General features: G+C 44.1%; 1 protein-coding gene across 10 annotated transcripts in view; it reads right to left on the minus strand.

Moving 5' to 3' along the window:
• EPB41L4B (erythrocyte membrane protein band 4.1 like 4B) overlaps nucleotides 1-19,595 on the minus strand; it is a 139,093-nt gene that overhangs the window by 16,942 nt on the left and 102,556 nt on the right. For 6 of the 10 annotated variants that reach the window (XM_070795243.1, XM_070795241.1, XM_070795240.1 and 3 more), the window contains 5 exons: nucleotides 16,735-16,860; nucleotides 15,766-15,836; nucleotides 12,820-12,918; nucleotides 6,427-6,616; nucleotides 4,391-4,468 (listed from right to left, as the gene is read on the minus strand). In XM_070795243.1, coding sequence (XP_070651344.1) covers nucleotides 4,391-4,468; nucleotides 6,427-6,616; nucleotides 12,820-12,918; nucleotides 15,766-15,836; nucleotides 16,735-16,860 — 564 coding nt within the window. The remainder of the gene's footprint in view (nucleotides 1-4,390; nucleotides 4,469-6,426; nucleotides 6,617-12,819; nucleotides 12,919-15,765; nucleotides 15,837-16,734; nucleotides 16,861-19,595) is intronic. The other 4 variants (XM_070795238.1, XM_070795242.1, XM_070795239.1 and 1 more) reach the window with 3 other exon arrangements.

Genomic DNA, 19,595 nt, shown 5'->3' on the forward strand with positions numbered 1-19,595 from the left:
CCAAGGGGCTTTTACAGCCATATTCCCAATGGCCTTCAACACAGCCTTGTTTTATTATTCAGATGTGGGAGAGGCAGAAATGACATTTGCAAAGCCTAAGTCCATGGGTTTAGACCCTCTTGTCCATTGTTTCTAAGTCCATTTTTCAGAAACAAGGGAGTCCACATTAGTCACCTAAAGTTAAGTTTGACCAGCCTACTTAAAACCTCCCCTTCTGGTCCTCGGGACAAATCCCATGTTCTACAGGATGCTATCTAAGGCATGAATCACCAGAAAACATGGACATTCTGCCTTGAGGCCAAAATGTGTATTGGCCACCAGAGTCTGAATTGAAGATTATAATGGATGACTTATTTGCCTAGCATCAGATTTATTGGTAAAGAAATGCTGGTCCATTCCACAAGCATCTCTGACCTCTCTAAATGGAGATTTAGAACTTAGATTTTTAAATGCATCTGAGTAGATGTAAACAAAAGAATATCCCTGGGGTTCCCACACTTCCGACTCGTAGTAAATGAACAGGAAATAAGATAACACGTGTAATAGGATACTACTCTGAAATACCATTTATATTTTCTCCTGGTATTTCTTTCCCTCCTAGGGTCTTTTCTATACCCACACAGCTAGGTTCTGAGTGGCTTCTGAGTTTCAAAATCTGACCTTTTGGGGGAATAGAAAGGTATATTTCTATTCTAAAAAGAATAGGTATAGATAAATGATGGTTAAAATGTGTAAGCTTTCAAAAGAGATTGCCAGCTTGAGGATAGGTGAGAAAATTCACAGGGGAAGGGAGGAGGGGTAGACACGAGTGAGTGCTGAGCAAAGGGGCTCTGTGCCCCCTCATTCTCTAATGGAGGCTGGGGGACAAGGATGAAAGAGCAGAGGGGAGTGACCTTTCTGACGCATTTTGAGTTGGCGCTGCCTGAGCTGCTGGTCCTGCTGCAAAGCCTTATTAAGAATGTTTGGATCCCCATGAAGACCTACTATACCCAAGTTTACCAGATGTGGGTAGGAATGGGATTGGTGAGCTTCATCGTTTATAAAATCAGGAGTGCTGATAAAAGAAGTAAAGCCTTGGAAGCTTCCAGTCCTACACCTGCTCATGGTTATCGCTAACCAGCTTTCCCTGGACGAGATGTCTGTCTGACTGTGTTATGGGACACTGTGGTGACTTGTAGCAATGCCACTGCCCTCAGGCATGAATAAATGTGCCTGTAAGACTCCTCCTCAAAAAATAAAAGAGCAGAGGGGACCTGCGCCCTAGCAGAGAGGTCCACATCCCAGAAGCTCTGTGATCTCCATCATCCAAAAGGGACATGAACGGAGCAGAGGGTGTCCCAGATCCACCAGCCAACAGGTGACTTCACAAACCAAAGAGACTTCCCTCACTTTCCCCGTGCCCTGAAGAACATGGACGCAACCCCGGGAGACTGGAAGAGGCACCCAATTTGACTTGAGATTAAGCTTTAGCTCTCCTGCTAGAATGAGGGTCAGAATAATAACTAAGTTATTGAGACAAATGGAAAACCAACTCTTCTGACCCCCAACCCAGGGCCCGTTCTGGGCCCTACACAGCCTTCCTTTGGCCAAACCATCTCCTCCCTGACCCATGAACCCCTGATTGATGTTCCCTGACCCAGAGGGGACCCGGATCCTGGCTGGCTCTGCAGTTGGGTGAGTGGTTCCTGAAGTGTGGGGATCAGGGAGGGACAAGCCCCCAAGAGAAAGCATCAGAGAGGCAGGAGGTGTGGGTGTTAATGGGCTTTGTTACCTGGGGAGGGAAGCTAGTGTGACTGACCTGGAGTAGACAGGATGATGCAGCCCAAGGTCAACACGACTTGCGTGTCCATATGCCCTCCCTCCGCCTCCCCTCACTCTACCAACACCCACACCCCCGTGCACAGCAGATGAGAATTCCAGATGGAGAGTGGGTGCTGTCTGTACTCATATGCCTTCTTCCCTTCCCATCCCCACGCCCCCATGCTTCCCTCCCAGGCAGAAACTCTTATCTGATCTCGAAGAGTCTGCGATGCAGATTCCAGGAATGGGCGGACAATAAAGCTGCAGAGGCTGCAGGACTGGGTTGGCTAAACTGAGCCACACAACCAAAGAGCCAGAGATTAGAGAAGAAAAGATGTGGGAAAAGGAGGGGGCAAATGCTGTAAGAGTGAAGCTGGAAAGCATGTTTTTGTGGCAAGTTTGAGGATGCAAGTCCTTAGGGCAGCGTACGGTACAAGAGAAGAAAGAAGCAAAAGGAGATTTGAGAAGTGTTACTGGGAGGTGTTCATTTAATCTTCTTTCATTATTTTGAGAGATGCCAGTTAAAGATCGAATTTCTTCTTTTTTTTTTTCATGGCTGTTTGGACCATACTTCGTTCCATGCAGAGACTGGCTCATAAGGGTCAAAAGTCATCAGGGTTCAACTAGCTCCAACAGTGTCTTGGTTTAATGAAGTTCAGAAGATCGGTCCCGCTCCTCTCTCGCCAGCTCCCTGTCCTTCCAGATCTGGCCAGGGCAGTGATGTGGCTTTAGGAGGTTTGTCCAGTCTCAGACCCCAAGTCTAGTCTTTCCTGGGCTATCCTAGGAGATACAGATGCCACGCCTCTCCATCACCCCAGCAACAGGGCAGAGAGGGCTCCAGTTCCTATTTCTGGGATGGTGGGAGGAACAAATGGAGGAGATGGAAGTAAGAGGACCAGACTAAGGTAGAAGCAGGCAGCTGGAGCTCCTCTTCCTCACTAGGACCCTTTATCACTCTCAGAGATAGGACTCTGAACTGTAGTAAACCCAGAAATACCAGCCCTCCAGCACAACTAGCGTGTGTGTGCTTTGTGAACATGTACCTGTGCCTCAAATCTGCACAAACAAGACAAAGGATGCTTCATCTTGAGAACAGATACTCCCTGCCGACTCTAGCTGTGAAGTGAGCAGCTGTGTCTTGTCCCTCGGCTGGGCAGTGCAGCACCTGGGTCCTATTTCAGAGCTCTGTCAGAGCTGCCCAGAGACATAGGCAGAGTATCCTGGGGACAGAGAGTAAGCTCCCTGTTGGAGGCTACCCTATCTTGGCAATCTGTCTAACAAGAAGGGCATGAATTACCAGCTCCATGTTCTTGAACACGGAAGGAAGTAACTCTGCAGGTTCCCAAGCTGGGCATCACCCATGGTCAGTTCTCAGCTGGTTATCTGAAGGAGCTGACTCAAAGCTCTCAGACAGTACCAGCTCACCAGATGAGACGCACAGTTGCAGAAATCACAAGTGATTTCCTTGTGCTAGTCAAGGCAGGAACAGTGATCATTCCTAAAGCCTGTGCAGCATTTGGCCTCATATGTCCCCTCTTGAAAGCTGCCCAGAAAACCTTCCCATCCAGGGCACCCTCATCCAACTAGCCTGTTCTGAATGACTGCCACCTGGCTTCTCCCCAAGCATCCTGCACATGGCTCTCCTATGGATTCTGATCCTTTATCAACCAGAGCCCCTCCAGCCTCCACCAGCTGCCCTATCCACTCCCAGAGCCTCACACACAGCCAAACACACAGATCAGTTCTCAGGAGATAGTTTTTCACTTGGCTCATATTTTCACTCACAAGCCATATTTGCGAACCATGATTTATGCTCCAGTACCCTTGGGTATCAGGCTAAGCCCAGCCAAAGATACATGCAATCTTGCCTGTGTCATCTAGTGATATTAACAATCTTAAACACATTTACATTGCTTTCTATGTGGGGCTCTTTCTCTTGTGTGATCCTCATTATACTCTTAGGCAAGCAGGGCAAACAATGACAGAAGATGGGGCAGCAATTATCCAGTGGCCAGGATCTTAAAGTGAGGAGCAGAGACCGGAGCTAGTTCTGGTCTGCATGACTCCTGGTCCAGTGCTCCCTCCCCCAAGTGGCCTTCCCACTTGCAGGAATCCCATCCCTAGGGAGAGACCTGTCTGCAGAGGATAGAGGATGGTAGGGAGGCACAAGGAGCCTGGAAAGCCAAGGTGAGGCCCTGAGCTGGTGCTTTAGGCCAGAGCATGTTGTTGGAAGAGACAGCAAGAGATGCCTCATGGCAGGCATGCGGGGTGCAGCCCAGGAAGCCAAGAACCCGAGACTCAGGCAGAGAGGAGCCCTACGATGTTCAAGGATCAGCAGACAGGTCGGGTGGGGCTCCTGTTGCCACCCTCAGAGGAAAGGGGACACCGCCCTCCCTCAGGGGCTCTGGGAGGTGGAGGGACCCCTGACGCCTGAACCCTGGAAGAAAGCTGACCCTGAGCCTCTAGGCTGTGAGCAGGACAAGAGGGAGAGCCTTCCCCTCGGTGATGCCCACCTCCGTCCATCCGTCCCACTGCCAAGACATGTCTACAGTCTGCGGCTTTTCTGGTTTTAGCAAAATGGAAAGTTTACCAGAGGAGTGGCTTCTGTGAAATCCATCAGGAGATCCCCCGGCTCCAAGGTAAAGGCACCTCTGCGGTTAGAGGGGCTCTACAGAGGCAGACAAAAACATCCCAGTTAGGGGTGGGAGGCTCACAAGAGAGGGGGTATACATATACATATAGCTAATTCACATTGTTATACAGCAGAAATCAACACAACATTGTAAAGCAATGATCCTCCAATTAAAAAATAAAAACAATCGGAAAACAGAAATATCCCAGTGAGTGCTGGCTCTCGACTGACCACGGAATTTCATCAGAAAATACAGGTGTTCCCTACCTCTCTCCTCCCCTCACTTACTAGCACTGAACTCATTATTACCCCCAACCCCCCCTCACGGTTCTCTTGCTCAGCAGGGTACAAAATATTGAGACCAAACCCCAATTTTTCTGACATCTTCATGGGTAGAAGCAGGTTATAGGGAGGGGGACTGTCTTTTTTGAAGCTGAAAACAATTTTTCTTAAATGCTCTGAGTGCTCTTTGACTGGCCTTTGGGGGAAAAATACTTCAAAGAGTCCTTTGAATATATAAAGAGAAAGAAAAGACCCCATCTTGGATCCAGGGGGCCAAGACCTCAAGGAGCTAAACTTATCTGCACAATAGTGAGGAAAAGCTTTCTGGTGGGAGGGTGGGATCTTTCATTTTTTGGAAAAATTTTTTCTGTCTTGCCCTGGAGTCTTAGCAGCATGGGGGCCTTGAAGCCCTATATAGGAAAAAATAAGTCTCAAACCTCATTAACTTGGTGCAAGCAGAGCCCTAAGGAGAGAGCTGACCAGAAGAGGGAGCCCTGTGGCCTCTGACAGGATGCTGCTCACATCTCCAACCCAGTTCCCTTCTGTGCAAATGTGTCCGCGTGGTTTTAACCACGGCCTGGATATAGACAGGACCCCGTGTCCACACTTGGGACAAAGAAGTGCTAGGGACTTGGCACAGTGGAGGGGAACCCGACTCCAGTTCCCAGGAGGTGATCTACAGAAAAGCAGGGAGCCTCAGTCTAGGCCAGTCACAGGCTGAGGGGGTTCAGCCAGGATTCTGTTGAGGAACATGGAGATATTCCCAGAGACTCCCGGGAATGGACCCCCTGAAAGACTGCCCATGGGCAAGCGGGATGTGGCCTGGGCTGTTGTTACTCCGATTTTACTGGGAACTGTGCTCCCTGGAGCCACAGAAGCCTCAGGCATTCTGTTTGCACAAGCACTTTAATCTCCACTGGACCCATGGGTTGGGCAGGGTAGTAGATTTTACTCCCATTTTTGGGAAGAAAAAACTGAGGCTCAGAGAAACAAGGTCCATGGAGTGGCTTCTCATTTAAAGCAGCCATAGGTATTTGAAAGAAGCAATTGGGAATAGACTGTGTGGCTCTGGTCTTGCCTTGGGGGGCCCCTCCTCATGCACACAGCATTCCTCAGTGGGGTCCAAGGACCAAGCCACATTTGACCCAGCATTTGCTTGGCGAGCAAGACCAATCACTGAAGAGTGACTGCAACCAAGCATCACTCAAACAAAACCAAGAGAAATGTCTTGTGTAAGACCTTTGCCACAGCCCATTCACACCACTGGCAATTTCCTGAAATTTCAAGCCGACAGATTGACCAGTTTCAATCAACACAGGCTATCTCCCATAAGGAACGAGATGGGGATACTTCTAGGCTTTTACTTCTCCAGATTTTCCACTTTGGCGGGTAAAAAGCCATTTCTCACTTTCTGTCTTCATGGTGGAGTAATAGCGTTTGTAGGGATGATATTCTAAAACCAGAACTGCCCTCAGAAACCTCTTAAATTTCCCTTTAAGTACAGAATACATGCTTTTAAATGATACTATTTATCTCTCATACATGGTTATCTTTCAGGGACACATTATATTAAAAAAAACATGTGGTTGTTACTGTTGCTTTAGGAGCACCCAGAGTTGATGACACGAAGCTCAAATGTGTACAGATGCCACACACTGAATTTATGCAGAAACTGCAGCAAGGAGAGCTGCTCCTCAGGGCTTCTCGCGTACCTTGGCCCCTGGGGACAGCTGGCCCTTGCCTTCTGAGTTCTGAGGCGAGCTGATCTTATGAACTTTGGGGGACAGCAGCGGCATTGAGACTTGCGTGGTGGTGGCAGTGGTGGTGGCCGTGGTTGGAGTTGTGGTCGCTCCCACGGCCTCGGCCAGGTCTGGAGGGAGGTCGTCTTCATCACTGCGGTTACTAAAAGCACATGAAGCTCTGCTCATTACAACAATAAACAGGCTGTGGGGAGTGGAGGTAGGTGGGGAGGGCTGGGACAGCTAGGGCAGGGGTTGGGGTCTCCCCAGATGTCTACCAGATGTCCAGCTTACAGGAGCCAATATATCAACCTTTAGCCAAAGCAAATTTGGGCTGGATTTTCTGTCACTTGCCAAGGGATGAAAAACAAACTTTAATATAAAAATATAACATAATTATCATTTTATCCATTTGTAAGCATATAATTCAGTGTCTTAGACATTCACAATGTTGGATAGCAATTACTTTATTTATACCCCAGACTTTTCTATCATCCCAACAGCAACTCTGTACTCATCAGACAATATCTCTCCATGGTCCCCTCCCTGTAGTCCCCTCCCTGTAGTCCCTGGAAATGCTTGTTCTGCTGTTGGGGCTCAGAATGGGCCACCCCCAAATATGCCACAATAGCATATTGATTTATTAGGATAGAGTTGTTTTTAATTTTAATAAAACTATATGGAGAAAAAACTTAATACATTTTTTATATAGCATTTTTTGAAGACCCTGAAGGAAAGACTGAATTACCACCATCACTGAAAATTTATTTCTGGAAATGTCCACAGGATTTTTTAATTAATCGGATAAGAGATATTTTTACCATTAAATAAAATATGTATTCACTATGAGATATAATATCCTAGTTATGAAAATTTGCATTTTAGAAACAATTTAAGGTAATTTTGTCCTTGGGCATTTAGTCAGAAGAGTAATGACTTTTGGCATTTAAATCAGAAATAAATATTTATCAATATAGTTTGTACTCCCTGCCCTGTGTGTTCAATGTTTCTTTTCAAAATAGCAGTTATGTGGAGATAAGAAAACTTACTGGTACTGAGGTACATAAATTTCAACGTGAGAATTTCAGTGTGACTTCAAGGGTTTTGTAAGAGAAATATTTGCATCTTTGTGCTTCTTTTCCAAAGAGTGCTTACAAGTACAGTCTGGAAAATGGGAAGTGGAAGAGCAATGATCTTAGGATGCACACGATAAAATGATTAGGGAGAGGACAAGGGAATAAGCAGAAAATTGAAAGTAAAGATTTCGTGAGAGGTTGGAAAATGTATATATATAGTTTGTACTGGCTTCCAAGAGAATATTGATATTCTGCTGAGGGTCTCAAGTTTTCTTCTTCTCTTCATAATGTCAAATTATAACCTGAAGTATTGCAAAATGTTGTTCCTTAATTTCTGACAGACTTTCTCCTTTCAGCTTGCTATGTGGTATAAAGGTCTGTCATATTGATTATTTGGAATTAAGTTACTTAAGAAATGGCCACCAGCACTCTGACCCTCCTCTCTGTCTCCCCGAAAGCAGGATATAAATCTCTCATGTGCAAGATGTACTCCCTATAGTAGGCAGAAAAAACAGTGAAGTCGCTCAGTCGTGTCCGACTCCTTACGACCCCATGGACTGCAGCCTACTACGCTCCTCCGTCCATAGTATTTTCCAGGCAAGAGTACTGGAGTGGGTTGCCATTTCCCAGGCAGAAAGACCCCTTTATCACAGAGATAGGGAATTTAGGTCAAGAAGCCTATATAAACAAACCTTGCTGCTTCTTTAAGTTACTACCCCAAGTCCAAACTGTTTAGTTTCTTCACTAATTGAGCACCCAATACCTAAGTTTCTTTATCCTGTCAATTGCTTACAAATTTTTTATTTCTTTGTCTAAAAAGTACAAAAGCTGCCTGCTTTGGCCACTTCTTAGGTGCTATTTCTATGAGATTTCCATGTGCATGGATTAAAATTTGTTTCCTGTTCTCCTAATAACCTGTCTTCTTATTTTATTATTAATCTGGCCACAAGAACTCAGAAAGGGAAGAGGGGAAATTTTACACCCCTCCCCAACACGGTTTTCTGTCCAAATGAACGTGACTACTCTAGGTACCTCATATAAATGAAATTATATAGTAAATACTTCTCTGTATCTGGGTTATTTTTCTTGACTGTAATGTTTTCAAGCTCTATCCATGTTGTAGCATAAGTCAAAGTTTCATTCCTTTTTATGGTTGAATAATATTCCTTTGTATAGATAGATTATATTTTGTTTATCCCTTCATCTGTTGATGGATACTTGGGTTGTTTCTGCCATTTAGCTATTGTTATGAACATGGTGTGCAAACATCTGTTTGAGTCTCTGCTTTCAACTCTTTTGGACTAGAATTCTACCTAGGAGGGGAATTGGTGAGTTGTATAGTAGTTCTATGTTTAATATTTTGAGGAACCACCAAACCAAGGGATGTTATTCTGAGTAGCCTCCCATAGAAGGGTAAATATAAGAGCTGTAGAAACCTGCTGTTTTGAATGAAAGACTCCTCTTATGGTCTAACAGCAACTGTCCCTTTGGTGATAAACTGGTTATAAAGGAGGAGTTGGGCACAATTGTCTTGGGGCCAAGTAGTACTGATTTTAGACCCTCTCTGATCAAACGGGATGACCCATGATGGAAAGGACACTGGACAGGAAGTCACATGAGGGAGAAGTCTGGGCTGGTACCCGGGGCTCATCTCCAGAGCCTGAATTTATGGGGAAGGCTTGACTTCTCACAAGGTATGCCAAGGCTGGAAGCCTTTCTGATCTGATCATCCTGGCAAAGAGAAGCACCATCAATCGTCCACTCTTGGCATGGACAGTATTTTCTCAAACTTACAGAAATTAGGACAGGTTCCCTATTGCCTGCTGCCAACCAGATTCCTGCCTGTGCAGGAAAGTGCTAAACCAGAAAGACCCAGTTGCCTGAACCCTGCACATTCCAAAGGAAACACTGGTCATTGACAAGCTCCTGAGAGAACCCCGGGACCCTTGGAATATCCTGCGGAATAAGTGGCTTACCATACCTAAGGACTTGGGCCATGCTAGATAGCTTATGTTATCAATGTGATGTATGATGAACACATGGTATCTAAAGTCAATTCATGAAACATTTTAATAAGTAAAATTTTACATATGGTATGATTCTTTTCTTTGAAATGATTCCTTTCTGTTTTAAAGAAAGGCATGGAAAAATGTCTAGAGTAATAGTCATAAAGGTGAACATTGGTTATTTTTGATGGTATGATTCTAGGGGATTAGTTTATTTTCTCTTTGGATTTTTTGTCTTGCTGAATAGTTTCAGATTTTTACACTGTTTACTTTTACCTTTTTTTTTTTTAAGATTTTTTTTTAATGTAGATCATTTTTAAATTCTTTTTTGAATTTGTTACAATATTGCTTCTATTTCATGTTTGGTTTTCTGGCTGCGAGGCATGTGAGATCATAGCTTCCCTACCAGGGATGGAATCCACACCCCCTGCATAGGAAGGCAAAATGCAAACCACTGGGCAGCCAGGGAAGTCCTCACACTATATCTAAATAAATAGTAAAGTTCAATTTATGGGGGAAAACTAAGAAGATCATCATTTTCTAAACATACCAGCTGATCTCAATATAAAGATATACTTTTACCTGCCTTAAACTTTTTGCAGAGTTTAATTCCTTCACTTTAAATACAGCAGTCACACTTTTCCTCCCTATGTCGTATTTCGAGAAAAGAACACAGCTGAGATTTTTGTTTATATTCTAAAAAGTGGCAGTTAGAAAACCTGTTCAGAGAACCTAAATATCATGATGCTTTGATGAAGTAGCCTAAAACCCAAACAAGCACATATAATTCTGACCTAGGGACTAGGAATACCATAACCACTAAAAAAGGCACACACCTCCCCACATGTCAAAAATAATGATGCAGAATTATTTTTGAGGGAATGAGAAATCTTAATTTTTCCAATCTACATCCCTTAACCACGTGTTTATTAACTTCATCAATATCTGTGAGTGGAAGAGATGAGTAAAGTAGTGGTAACTAGAGTTGACAATACAGAAACTACTTATGGGATGAAAATGCAAAACCGGGAACACCCCATCTGTTAATTTTGCTATTTACTACTAATGGGGAAAACGGTGACATTCTTTGATTTTCAAACCAGAATACTTTGGGGTATCTTATGAAATACACACAAAATCAGAGGTTCAAAAAGGGTTTCCTTAAAAGAGGCAATTTGGTGAGTTAGTTAAATTTTCTTTCCTTCCAGGCCATGTAATAGTCATTGTTTCCAACATGATTACATATCCCGAATGGGTGATAATAACATTTTGAATTTCAAAAAGTAAAATGAAAGGCTAATCTTGCCAGCTTTATCCTCTGGGAAGCAGATTTTTCATTGGTTAATCTGTCCCCCAGAGATCATTAGGAATGTTAATCATTTGAAGCTTTCTCATGGTGACTTTCCTAGGAAATACAGCTGCTATACAGTGCAGAAGTTTCTACTAAGGCTAATGAGGTGGAATGCGTCTGTCCTGAAATAGCCCCCTTCTCCTTTTCACAAGGGGCAGGTGGCAGGCCAGAGGTGACTGCCGGAGAGCTGCAGCTACAGTTTGCTCCTTGTCCTGTACACTGTAGTCTTGGTACCTCCTAAACTTGACCTTTTTAGAGGCTTCAGGTGCATAATAAGCAAGAGGAACTAACTCATCCTTCAGCCAGGTCCCTTGCTAGGGCTTACCCACATTATCTTATGTTTACCCTCACAAAATCTTTGTCCATTTTACAGATTACAGAGAGATTCAAAGAGTAATTTTCCCAAGAGTTTATGACAGTGAACAAGAAGCCTTTCTAACTCCAGAGCCCCATGCTTTGCACTGCACCCAAAGATCCCCTTGCAGCTCTCTGACCAATTAATTATATATCCAGATAGGATACCTGGGCCATAGCTGAGGTCAAGAAATGGGAACAACCATTGTGATTTTACTAATGTACCACCACATTTAACTGCAGCATTTACCTGCCCTCTTTGGATTAAAATTATTTACAATCTGTCTTTCCCTCTAATAAATTTAAGTCCTTGCATGGGAATTGTCAAAGTCACTTTGTTCTTCCCTCACAGTGTCTAGAATATCCCTGTGCACAAGGGAATTAGGAAACTTTTGTTAAGTTCAACAGAACTGGACAGGTCCTCCTGGTTCTGGCACACTTTGGAATATGGCTCCTCCTACAGAAATATGGTTCCACCCAAAGGAATCTGGCTCCACCCACAGGAATAAGGCTCTTATGGCTCCTCCTACAGGAATATGGGCTCCTGCTACAGGAATATGGTTCTTCCTACACAAATAAGTTGTTACTGTTCAGTTACTAAGTCATGTCTGACTCTTTGTGACTCTGTGGACTATAGTATGCCAGGCTCCATGGGGTTCTCCAGGCACGGATACTGGAGTAGGTTGCCATTTCCTTCTCCAAGAATCTTCTCGGACCAGGGATTGAACACGTCTCCTTCCTTGGCAGGTGGATTCTTTACCACTGAGCCACCAGGGAATTCCTACAGGAATAGAGCTCTTCTTGTTGCTCAGGGATCAGCTTTGGCTCTATTGACAGGGCTACCATTTCACTAAGGCACAACGGAGACAGCATCCGACATACTCCCCATGTTCCTCCTGTGCTGTCTGTGCCCCTGAGGAAGCTCCTCCCCTTAAGTGTGGGCTGGATCTGGTGACTTGCTTCTAATGAAGAGAACGGGGCAAGTGATGAAATGTCATGTCTGAGATTAAGTTATAAAAGGCTGTGATGTTGCCTTTCTAGAAGTCTTTCTGGCTCTTCTTGTGTATTTTCTCTGATAGAGAAAGTGGAAGAGGTCTGCATGTCTCGGAACTAAAGGCAACCTCCAGTCAAAAGCCAGCAAGGAATGATGTCCTCAGTCCAACAGCCCTCAAGGAATTGAGTTCTGCCCCACACTGTATGAATGAGCCTTCAGATGAGGCTGCAGCCCTTGCCAATATCTTGAGGGTAGCCTTAACAGACACCCTGACCCAGAAGACTCAGCTAAGCCATGCCTGGACCCCAACCCACAGAAACTGTGAGAAAATAAATGCAGACTGTTTTAAGCCACTAAATCTTGTAGTAATTTGTTCTAAAGCAGTCAATAAAGAATGCATATGCCACCCGCGTCATGTTGTCAGGGACAAAGATCCAGCGCCATTATGACTTACATCGGAAAATAGACTGTTTTTTTTTGAGGTGGTCCTTTGGGAGGGGTGTGAAGGGCTAAGAAGCATTTACAACTGGACATTTGGCATCGCCTTTGTTGTTATAACTGAAAAACTTGCAGCATGGAACTCACAAACTGTATTGTCTTGTTAACTTCCGCACTCGGGGAGGCTTGATCTCCGGCTTTTCCATAGCTGGTTGTGTAGTTTCCACACGTATAGGAATAGGACTTCTAGAGACACAGCAGAAAAACAGAACAACACCAACAAAGAGGTTTATGGTCTGGTTTTGAAAGTAGGGACTGCTTTCTCAGTTAATTTATACCTTACTCTTACTAACACTGATAGTCAAGATAGCCATTTTTTCCCTCCTCTTCACTCTACCTATTACATGTAATTATTTAAAAATACCACAGAAAAGCCAAAATAAAAAAATTATAAGGAGGAAAATACAGCAAGCAGGAACTGAACGTGATTGGGGTATCACATGAAATTTCTCTGCCCAAAACACCCCCTTCCCAACATTAGGTTTTTGTTCATAATCAGGTTTTGCCAGTGAAATGAGTAAAGGGAAACCTGTGGATAGCCTATTCTTACTTCCAAGTAAGTCATCTAGTATCTATGTTATTTTAAACATAACACAGAATACATTTTTTAAATAGACAAAGAATGATAGAGTAGTTCATTTAAAAAATACATAATCAGAAGACTTTTACGACTCACTCTAAAACATTTAATTCTATGTCCAGATTAAAATGTTAAAAATTAAGTTTCATTTTTATATTTCCTCAAGAAAACATGCCAGTTAACCAATGGGCTTACTCCTAACTATGATTTTAAGGAAAAGTTTTGACACATTTTTATGATTGAGTGATTTCACTTAAAAAAAAAAAAAACAGTAATTACTTTCTGGGACCAATGGACATCAAAACAAACTGAGATTCTCAGCAAGAGACTTCTAGTAAGTCAGTTAACACGTCTGGGCCTCCATCTTCCCTTCTACTGAGTGCCTAATTTGGTGGTGACAGGTATGTGGCCAGAGTGCAATAAATGTTAAAGAAACATAAATGAGCAAACACGAAATAGAGACAACGTATTCTAGGTTCATGACTTCCTCAAGCTGGCCCCCCAGAGGCAACTGAACGCAGTCTCTGGAAGAACTCAGGGGAGCACATTACTCTGCTAGGGTGGAATGGGTGGTGTTTGGAAAGCTTCAAGGAGGGGTTTAGACTTAAACAGATGGAGGGAAGACTTCTAAGGTGGGAGACACAGTGGAGACCCAGATCTGCTGATGGATAAGGTAAAGTCACAGCATCACTGATTCAATGGACATGAATCCAGGCAAGCACCGGCAGACAATGAAGGACAGGGAAGCCTGCTGTGCTAGTCCGTGGGGTCGCAAAGAGTCAGACACAACTTAGCAACTGAACAACAACCAGGTAACGTTCCAGGGGAAGATCGGGGGCTTGTGACTAGAGGGGAAACCAGGGCCCATGCATGAGGTGCCTCAAGCTGAGTTGTTTATATAAAGGCAAAGGCAGTCACTGAAGGTTTTTGGCGAGGGAGTGGCATGGTCAGACTTGCATTTTAGAAAGGCCCTTAGAGCAACAAAGGCTGCTGGTGAGGACAGGCCAGATAGAGCATCTTAGAAAACTATAGTATAGTTATCCAGGATGAGAAATGGTGAGGGCTGGGGGTAGGTTGGGAAGAGGGTCATGATAAGGAGAGGATGGATGTAGGAGATAATATGAAAGTCAAATTGGCAGGACTTGGTGACCAATTAGATGAGGGCATGAATAGGAGAAAGTCAAGGACTCCCAGGCATTAGGCATGGATAACAGGTAGGTAACAGTGACATTGGGACTTCCCTGGTGGCTCATTGGTAACAAATCTGCCTGCTGTGCAGGGGATGCAGGAGATATGGGTTTGATCCCTGGGTCAGGAAGATCCCCTGGAGGAGGGAATGGAAATCGACTCCAATGTTCTCGCCTGGAGAATCCCATGGACTGAGGAGTCTGACGGCTACAGTCCATAGGGTTGCAAAGACTCAGACACGACTGAAGCGACTGAGCACATGTGCACACACACAACAATGACATTAACCAAGATAGGAAAACTGATGAAATGGGCAGCAGGGTAGGGTTGGAAGAGATGAAGTAAGGTTTCAAAAAGTCCAAGAGGCAGCAGGGTATGTATCTCTGGAGTAAGACAAATTTATACCAAGAAAATGGACTAGGCATCATAAGATAACATAGAGAAATATTCATTTTTGTTTTTAGCATCAAGTATAAGAATTTCCCAGGGTAGTGTTCCCTAGATTATGTAAGGTGTTTTTTGAAATTCTTGTTTCTGGCCTTTCCCCACTACAACACCCCTACCCCCGCCAAAATGGCCCTACCTCCCACCAAAGGATCTGAAATGTCTGGAGGAGGACTGTAGTTTTCGGTTTTAACAAGATGCTGATGCAGTGTTCCTTGGACATTTTAGGAAACTTTATCCTAAGGAGACCCCACCAGTGTTAGCAGACTGCCAAGGTGTCCATGGGGCTGCCATGATCTATAGCTAGTTATTCACAGAGAGGTGAAGAGTGTCTACTTTCTATGAGATTAGGAAAGACAGGTTTTTCTCTGGGTTTGGGTTGGTGGTCGTCTGGAGGTTTCAAAGAACATCTATGACTCTAGTACTTCCAGGGGCTCAGATAATGGACCAAGGGACGAGTCCTGAACTGAGCTGAGACAGCGAGCAGAAGCCAGGTCATGAAGGGCTCCCTCTGCTCTGTTAAGGAGTCCAGACTCCACCCTGACTTTAAATAGGGGACTGATATGGTCAGGTCAACATGCCTGAGAAGCAACTCAAAGTGACTTGCTAATACAGCAGGTAGAAATATTAAAACAGAGTAAGTGGCATTTTTGAGACATAAAGGAAATTGAGACAGTCTTTTTCTCGCTCTCTCTTCAGGCTCACATTCTCTCAGTTTTCTTTTTCTTCTCTACTTTATTATCAAATGCCCTCATGAGTAACGTTTTGAGAATAAAGTTGATGGTACTATTGTTTCCTCATTCAAACAAGAAGCAACAGACCTTACATTAGCGTCCTGGAGAGTGGATTTCTTATTAATATTTACAAACGTTGATTCCTCTTTTCCAACCTGCTAAAGAAAACAGGCAGGTTAGTCAAAACTTAATATCTTGGCACGCAAAAATGTTCCCAAGTGTCCTACATTCAAAGGATTACAGAAATGTGAAGGTGTATCAAAGAGGTAGATCATCAAGTACTCAGTCAATAACCAGTTGTTGCTTTTTTTCCGGTGTTTATTTAATTTAACAAAAAAATATTTTCTTGAGTCATTCCCCATCATGGGGATTAACAATCATTCAAATACAATCAATGCTTGCATTCACACTCTTATCGAGTACCTGCTATGTGCCAGCTCAGGACTGAATGAGAAACGGATGGTGTAGGAAAAGTCAAACCCACAGTTTAATTCCCTGCCTCACATTTTTAGATCAGGGATAATAAGCAGCTCCATGCTCACATAGCACTTAGAGCCTTCAAAAGAGTTTAGAATCTGTCCTTTCACGTCGGTGTAACAAGCCTGGGAGGAGTCACGTCATATGATTTTGAAAGAAGCCTTGTCCTCCTCCCTCTAGTGAGTCCCACAAAGAAGTGTGTGGATGGAAGGACACCCACTCAGCCAGCCAGGCCGGCTGAGCTCACACTGGAGATCAACAGATGTAGCAGCCAGCGGCCCTCAGACCCACCACGGGGTACAGAGCTGGCCCTTTCACTTCCCCAACGACTACTGGCTTTGGGCCAAAACGTTCTTTCAGGTTTTGCTCTAAGATGTTATGAAAAACCCAAATGAACTTTTTGGCCAACCCAATAACTTCACTGGTTAATAATTCTTTATACTAAAAGCTCTATTCACTTAACAGGTGTGGTTCCTATGTCCTGGCTGGACCCGGCTGACACGGCAGTCCCAGAGCACCTCTTCTACACGTCACTGATGAAACCTCAAGACAGAAAATCAAAGGCTTGCAGGCACGCACCTGGGCGCTCACTCGGGACGCGTTCTCCAGCTGGGCCTTCAGAATGTTACACTTCACGTGATCAGCCACGGGGGACGGCAAAAGTGGAGTCTGGAGAGTCTTCTCAGAAACTTTTTTCTCTTCGGCCTGAGATGAACCAAAATACATGTAACAAATGGGAAACAAAGACTAAGGAAACACATACATTAATCTTTCCCAAAAATCATCACTGCAAATAACACAGAGACATGTGTGTCACCAACTCCTTATGTTTGTACCAGTGCTTTTACTATTTGCCAAGGATTCACAAGCGCATCCTCTCCTTCTCGCGTGAAGCAGGGAGAGGAAGTGGTAGCAAGCTCACGAGGACAGGACTGGGAAGGTCCAAGGAGACTCTTTCAGATTCATGCAGCCAGAGCCAGTGGCAGAATCAGGACTCAAACACTGAGTCACATACTGTGACGTGTGTGTGTGTGTGTGTGTGTGTGTGTGTGTGTGTTCAGTTGCTCAGTTGTGTCTGACTCTTTGTGATACCACGGTCTGTAGCCTACCAGGCTCCTCTATCCATGGGATTTCCCAGGCAAGAACACTGGAGTGGGTTGTCATTTCCTTCTCCAGGGGATCTTCTGTGACTTGTTAGTTCAAGGGTCGTTCGTATTTTTACAATAATCTTGCTGAAAACTGTGATTCTCGATAAGAAATCTGTATCTGTTACCTCACTGTAGAGTGTCTCAGATGTCAATAATCTAGTACCACCTTTTCTTTTTTTTTTTGCCATTTTTTAAAGAAAAGCAATGCCAAAGAATGTACAAACTACTGCACAATTGCACTCATCTCACACGCTAGCAAAGTAATGCTCAAAATTCTCCAAGCCAGGCTTCAGCAATATGTGAACCGCGAACTTCCTGATGTTCAAGCTGGTTTTAGAAAAGGCAGAGGAACCAGAGATCAAATTGCCAACATCCGCTGGATCATCGAAAAAGCAAGAGAGTTCCAGAAAAATATCTATTTCTGCTTTATTGACTATGCCAAAGCCTTTGACTGTGTGGATCACAATAAATTGTGGGAAATTCTTCAAGAGATGGGAATACCAGATCACCTGACCTGCCTCTTGAGAAACCTATATGCAGGTCAGGAAGCAACAGTTAGAACTGGACATGGAACAACAGACTGGTTCCAAACAGGAAAAGGAGTACGTCAAGGCTGTATATTGTCACCCTGCTTATTTAACTTCTATGCAGAGTACATCATGAGAAACGCTGGACTGGAAGAAACACAAGCTGGAATCAAGATTGCCAGGAGAAATATCAATAACCTCAGATATGCAGATGACACCACCCTTATGGCAGAAACTGAAGAGGAACTCAAAAGCCTCTTGAAAGTGAAAGTGGAGAGTGAAAAAGTTGGCTTAAAGCTCAACATTCAGAAAACGAAGATCATGGCAAGTCCCATCATTTCATGGGAAATAGATGGGGAAACAGTGGAAACAGTGTCAGACTATTTTATTTTGGGCTCCAAAATCACTGCAGATGGTGACTGCAGCCATGAAATTAAAAGACGCTTACTCCTTGGAAGAAAAGTTATTACCAACCTAGACAGCATATTGAAAAGCAGAGATATTACTTTGCCAACAAAGGTCAGTCCAGTCAAGGCTATGGTTTTTCCTGTGGTCATGTATGGATGTGAGAGTTGGACTGTGAAGAAAGCTGAGTGCTGAAGAATTGATGCTTTTGAACTGTGGTGTTGGAGAAGACTCTTGAGAGTCCCTTGAACTGCAAGAGATCCAACCAGTCCATCCTAAAGGAGATTAGTCCTGAGTGTTCATTGGGAGGACTGATGCTGAAGCTGAAATTCCAATACTTTGGCCATCTCATGCGAAGAGCTGATTCATTGGAAAAGACCCTGATGCTAGGAAGGATTGAGGGCAGGAGGAGAAGGGGACAACAGAGGATGAAATGGCTGGATGGCATCACTGATTCGATGGACATGAGTTTGAGTGAACTCCAGGAGTTAGTGATAGACAGGGAGGCCTGGTGTGCTGTGATTCATGGGGTCACAAAGAGTCAGACACGACTGAGCGACTGAACTGAACTGAACCACAAGGTTTTCACAGGTGTATGAAGAGTTAATTTTTAATTAGATTTAATTTTTTGGAGTGATATACTGGAATACAAGAATTGAACTGGTTCTAAAGCCCATTCGAGGTTTTTGACGATTGCTTAAGGGGGTATAGCTATACTGACACTAATGACCAAAGACCCACTTTGAAAAGAAAACAGAATGCTGCTAAAATAAGAAATCAGTGGGAATTTAGCATTGATTTCCCCCCTTGAATTTAGCAATTCTGTACTGCTTTTTGGATAGAAAATTCAAGCTGGCTTGCTGCTTCTAAGTCACTTCAGTCGTATCCGACTCTGTGTGACCCCATAGACGGCAGCCCACCAGGCTACCCCATCCCTGGGATTCTCCAGGCAAGAACACTGGAGTGGGTTGCCATTTCCTTCTCCAATGCATAAAAGTGAAAAGTGAAAGTGAAGTGGCTCAGTTGTGTCTGACTCTTAGCGACCCCATGGACTGCAGCCTACCAGGCTCCTCCGTCCCTGGGATTTTCCAGGCAAGAGTACTGGAGTCGGGTGCCATTGCCTTCTCTGTCAAGCTGGCTTATTCTTGCTCTATCTGACAAAGCAGGAGCTACTGTTCAGCTCTCTGACTTGACTCAGGTGAAAACCAACATACATTTTGGAAACCTTGAGTATCATCATTGTATTTATGTTTGCATAAAAGCCATCTCTATGAGGGGTAAACATCTGAATTACAGCAAGACTATAATTCCATCCAGGAGGATGGCTCCAGGAATGTTGTGCTTTCTCTCTTTTGTGTAA

This window comes from Bos indicus, chromosome 8, assembly GCF_029378745.1.
Source record: "Bos indicus isolate NIAB-ARS_2022 breed Sahiwal x Tharparkar chromosome 8, NIAB-ARS_B.indTharparkar_mat_pri_1.0, whole genome shotgun sequence".
In the NCBI taxonomy this organism is placed as follows: domain Eukaryota; kingdom Metazoa; phylum Chordata; class Mammalia; order Artiodactyla; family Bovidae; genus Bos; species Bos indicus.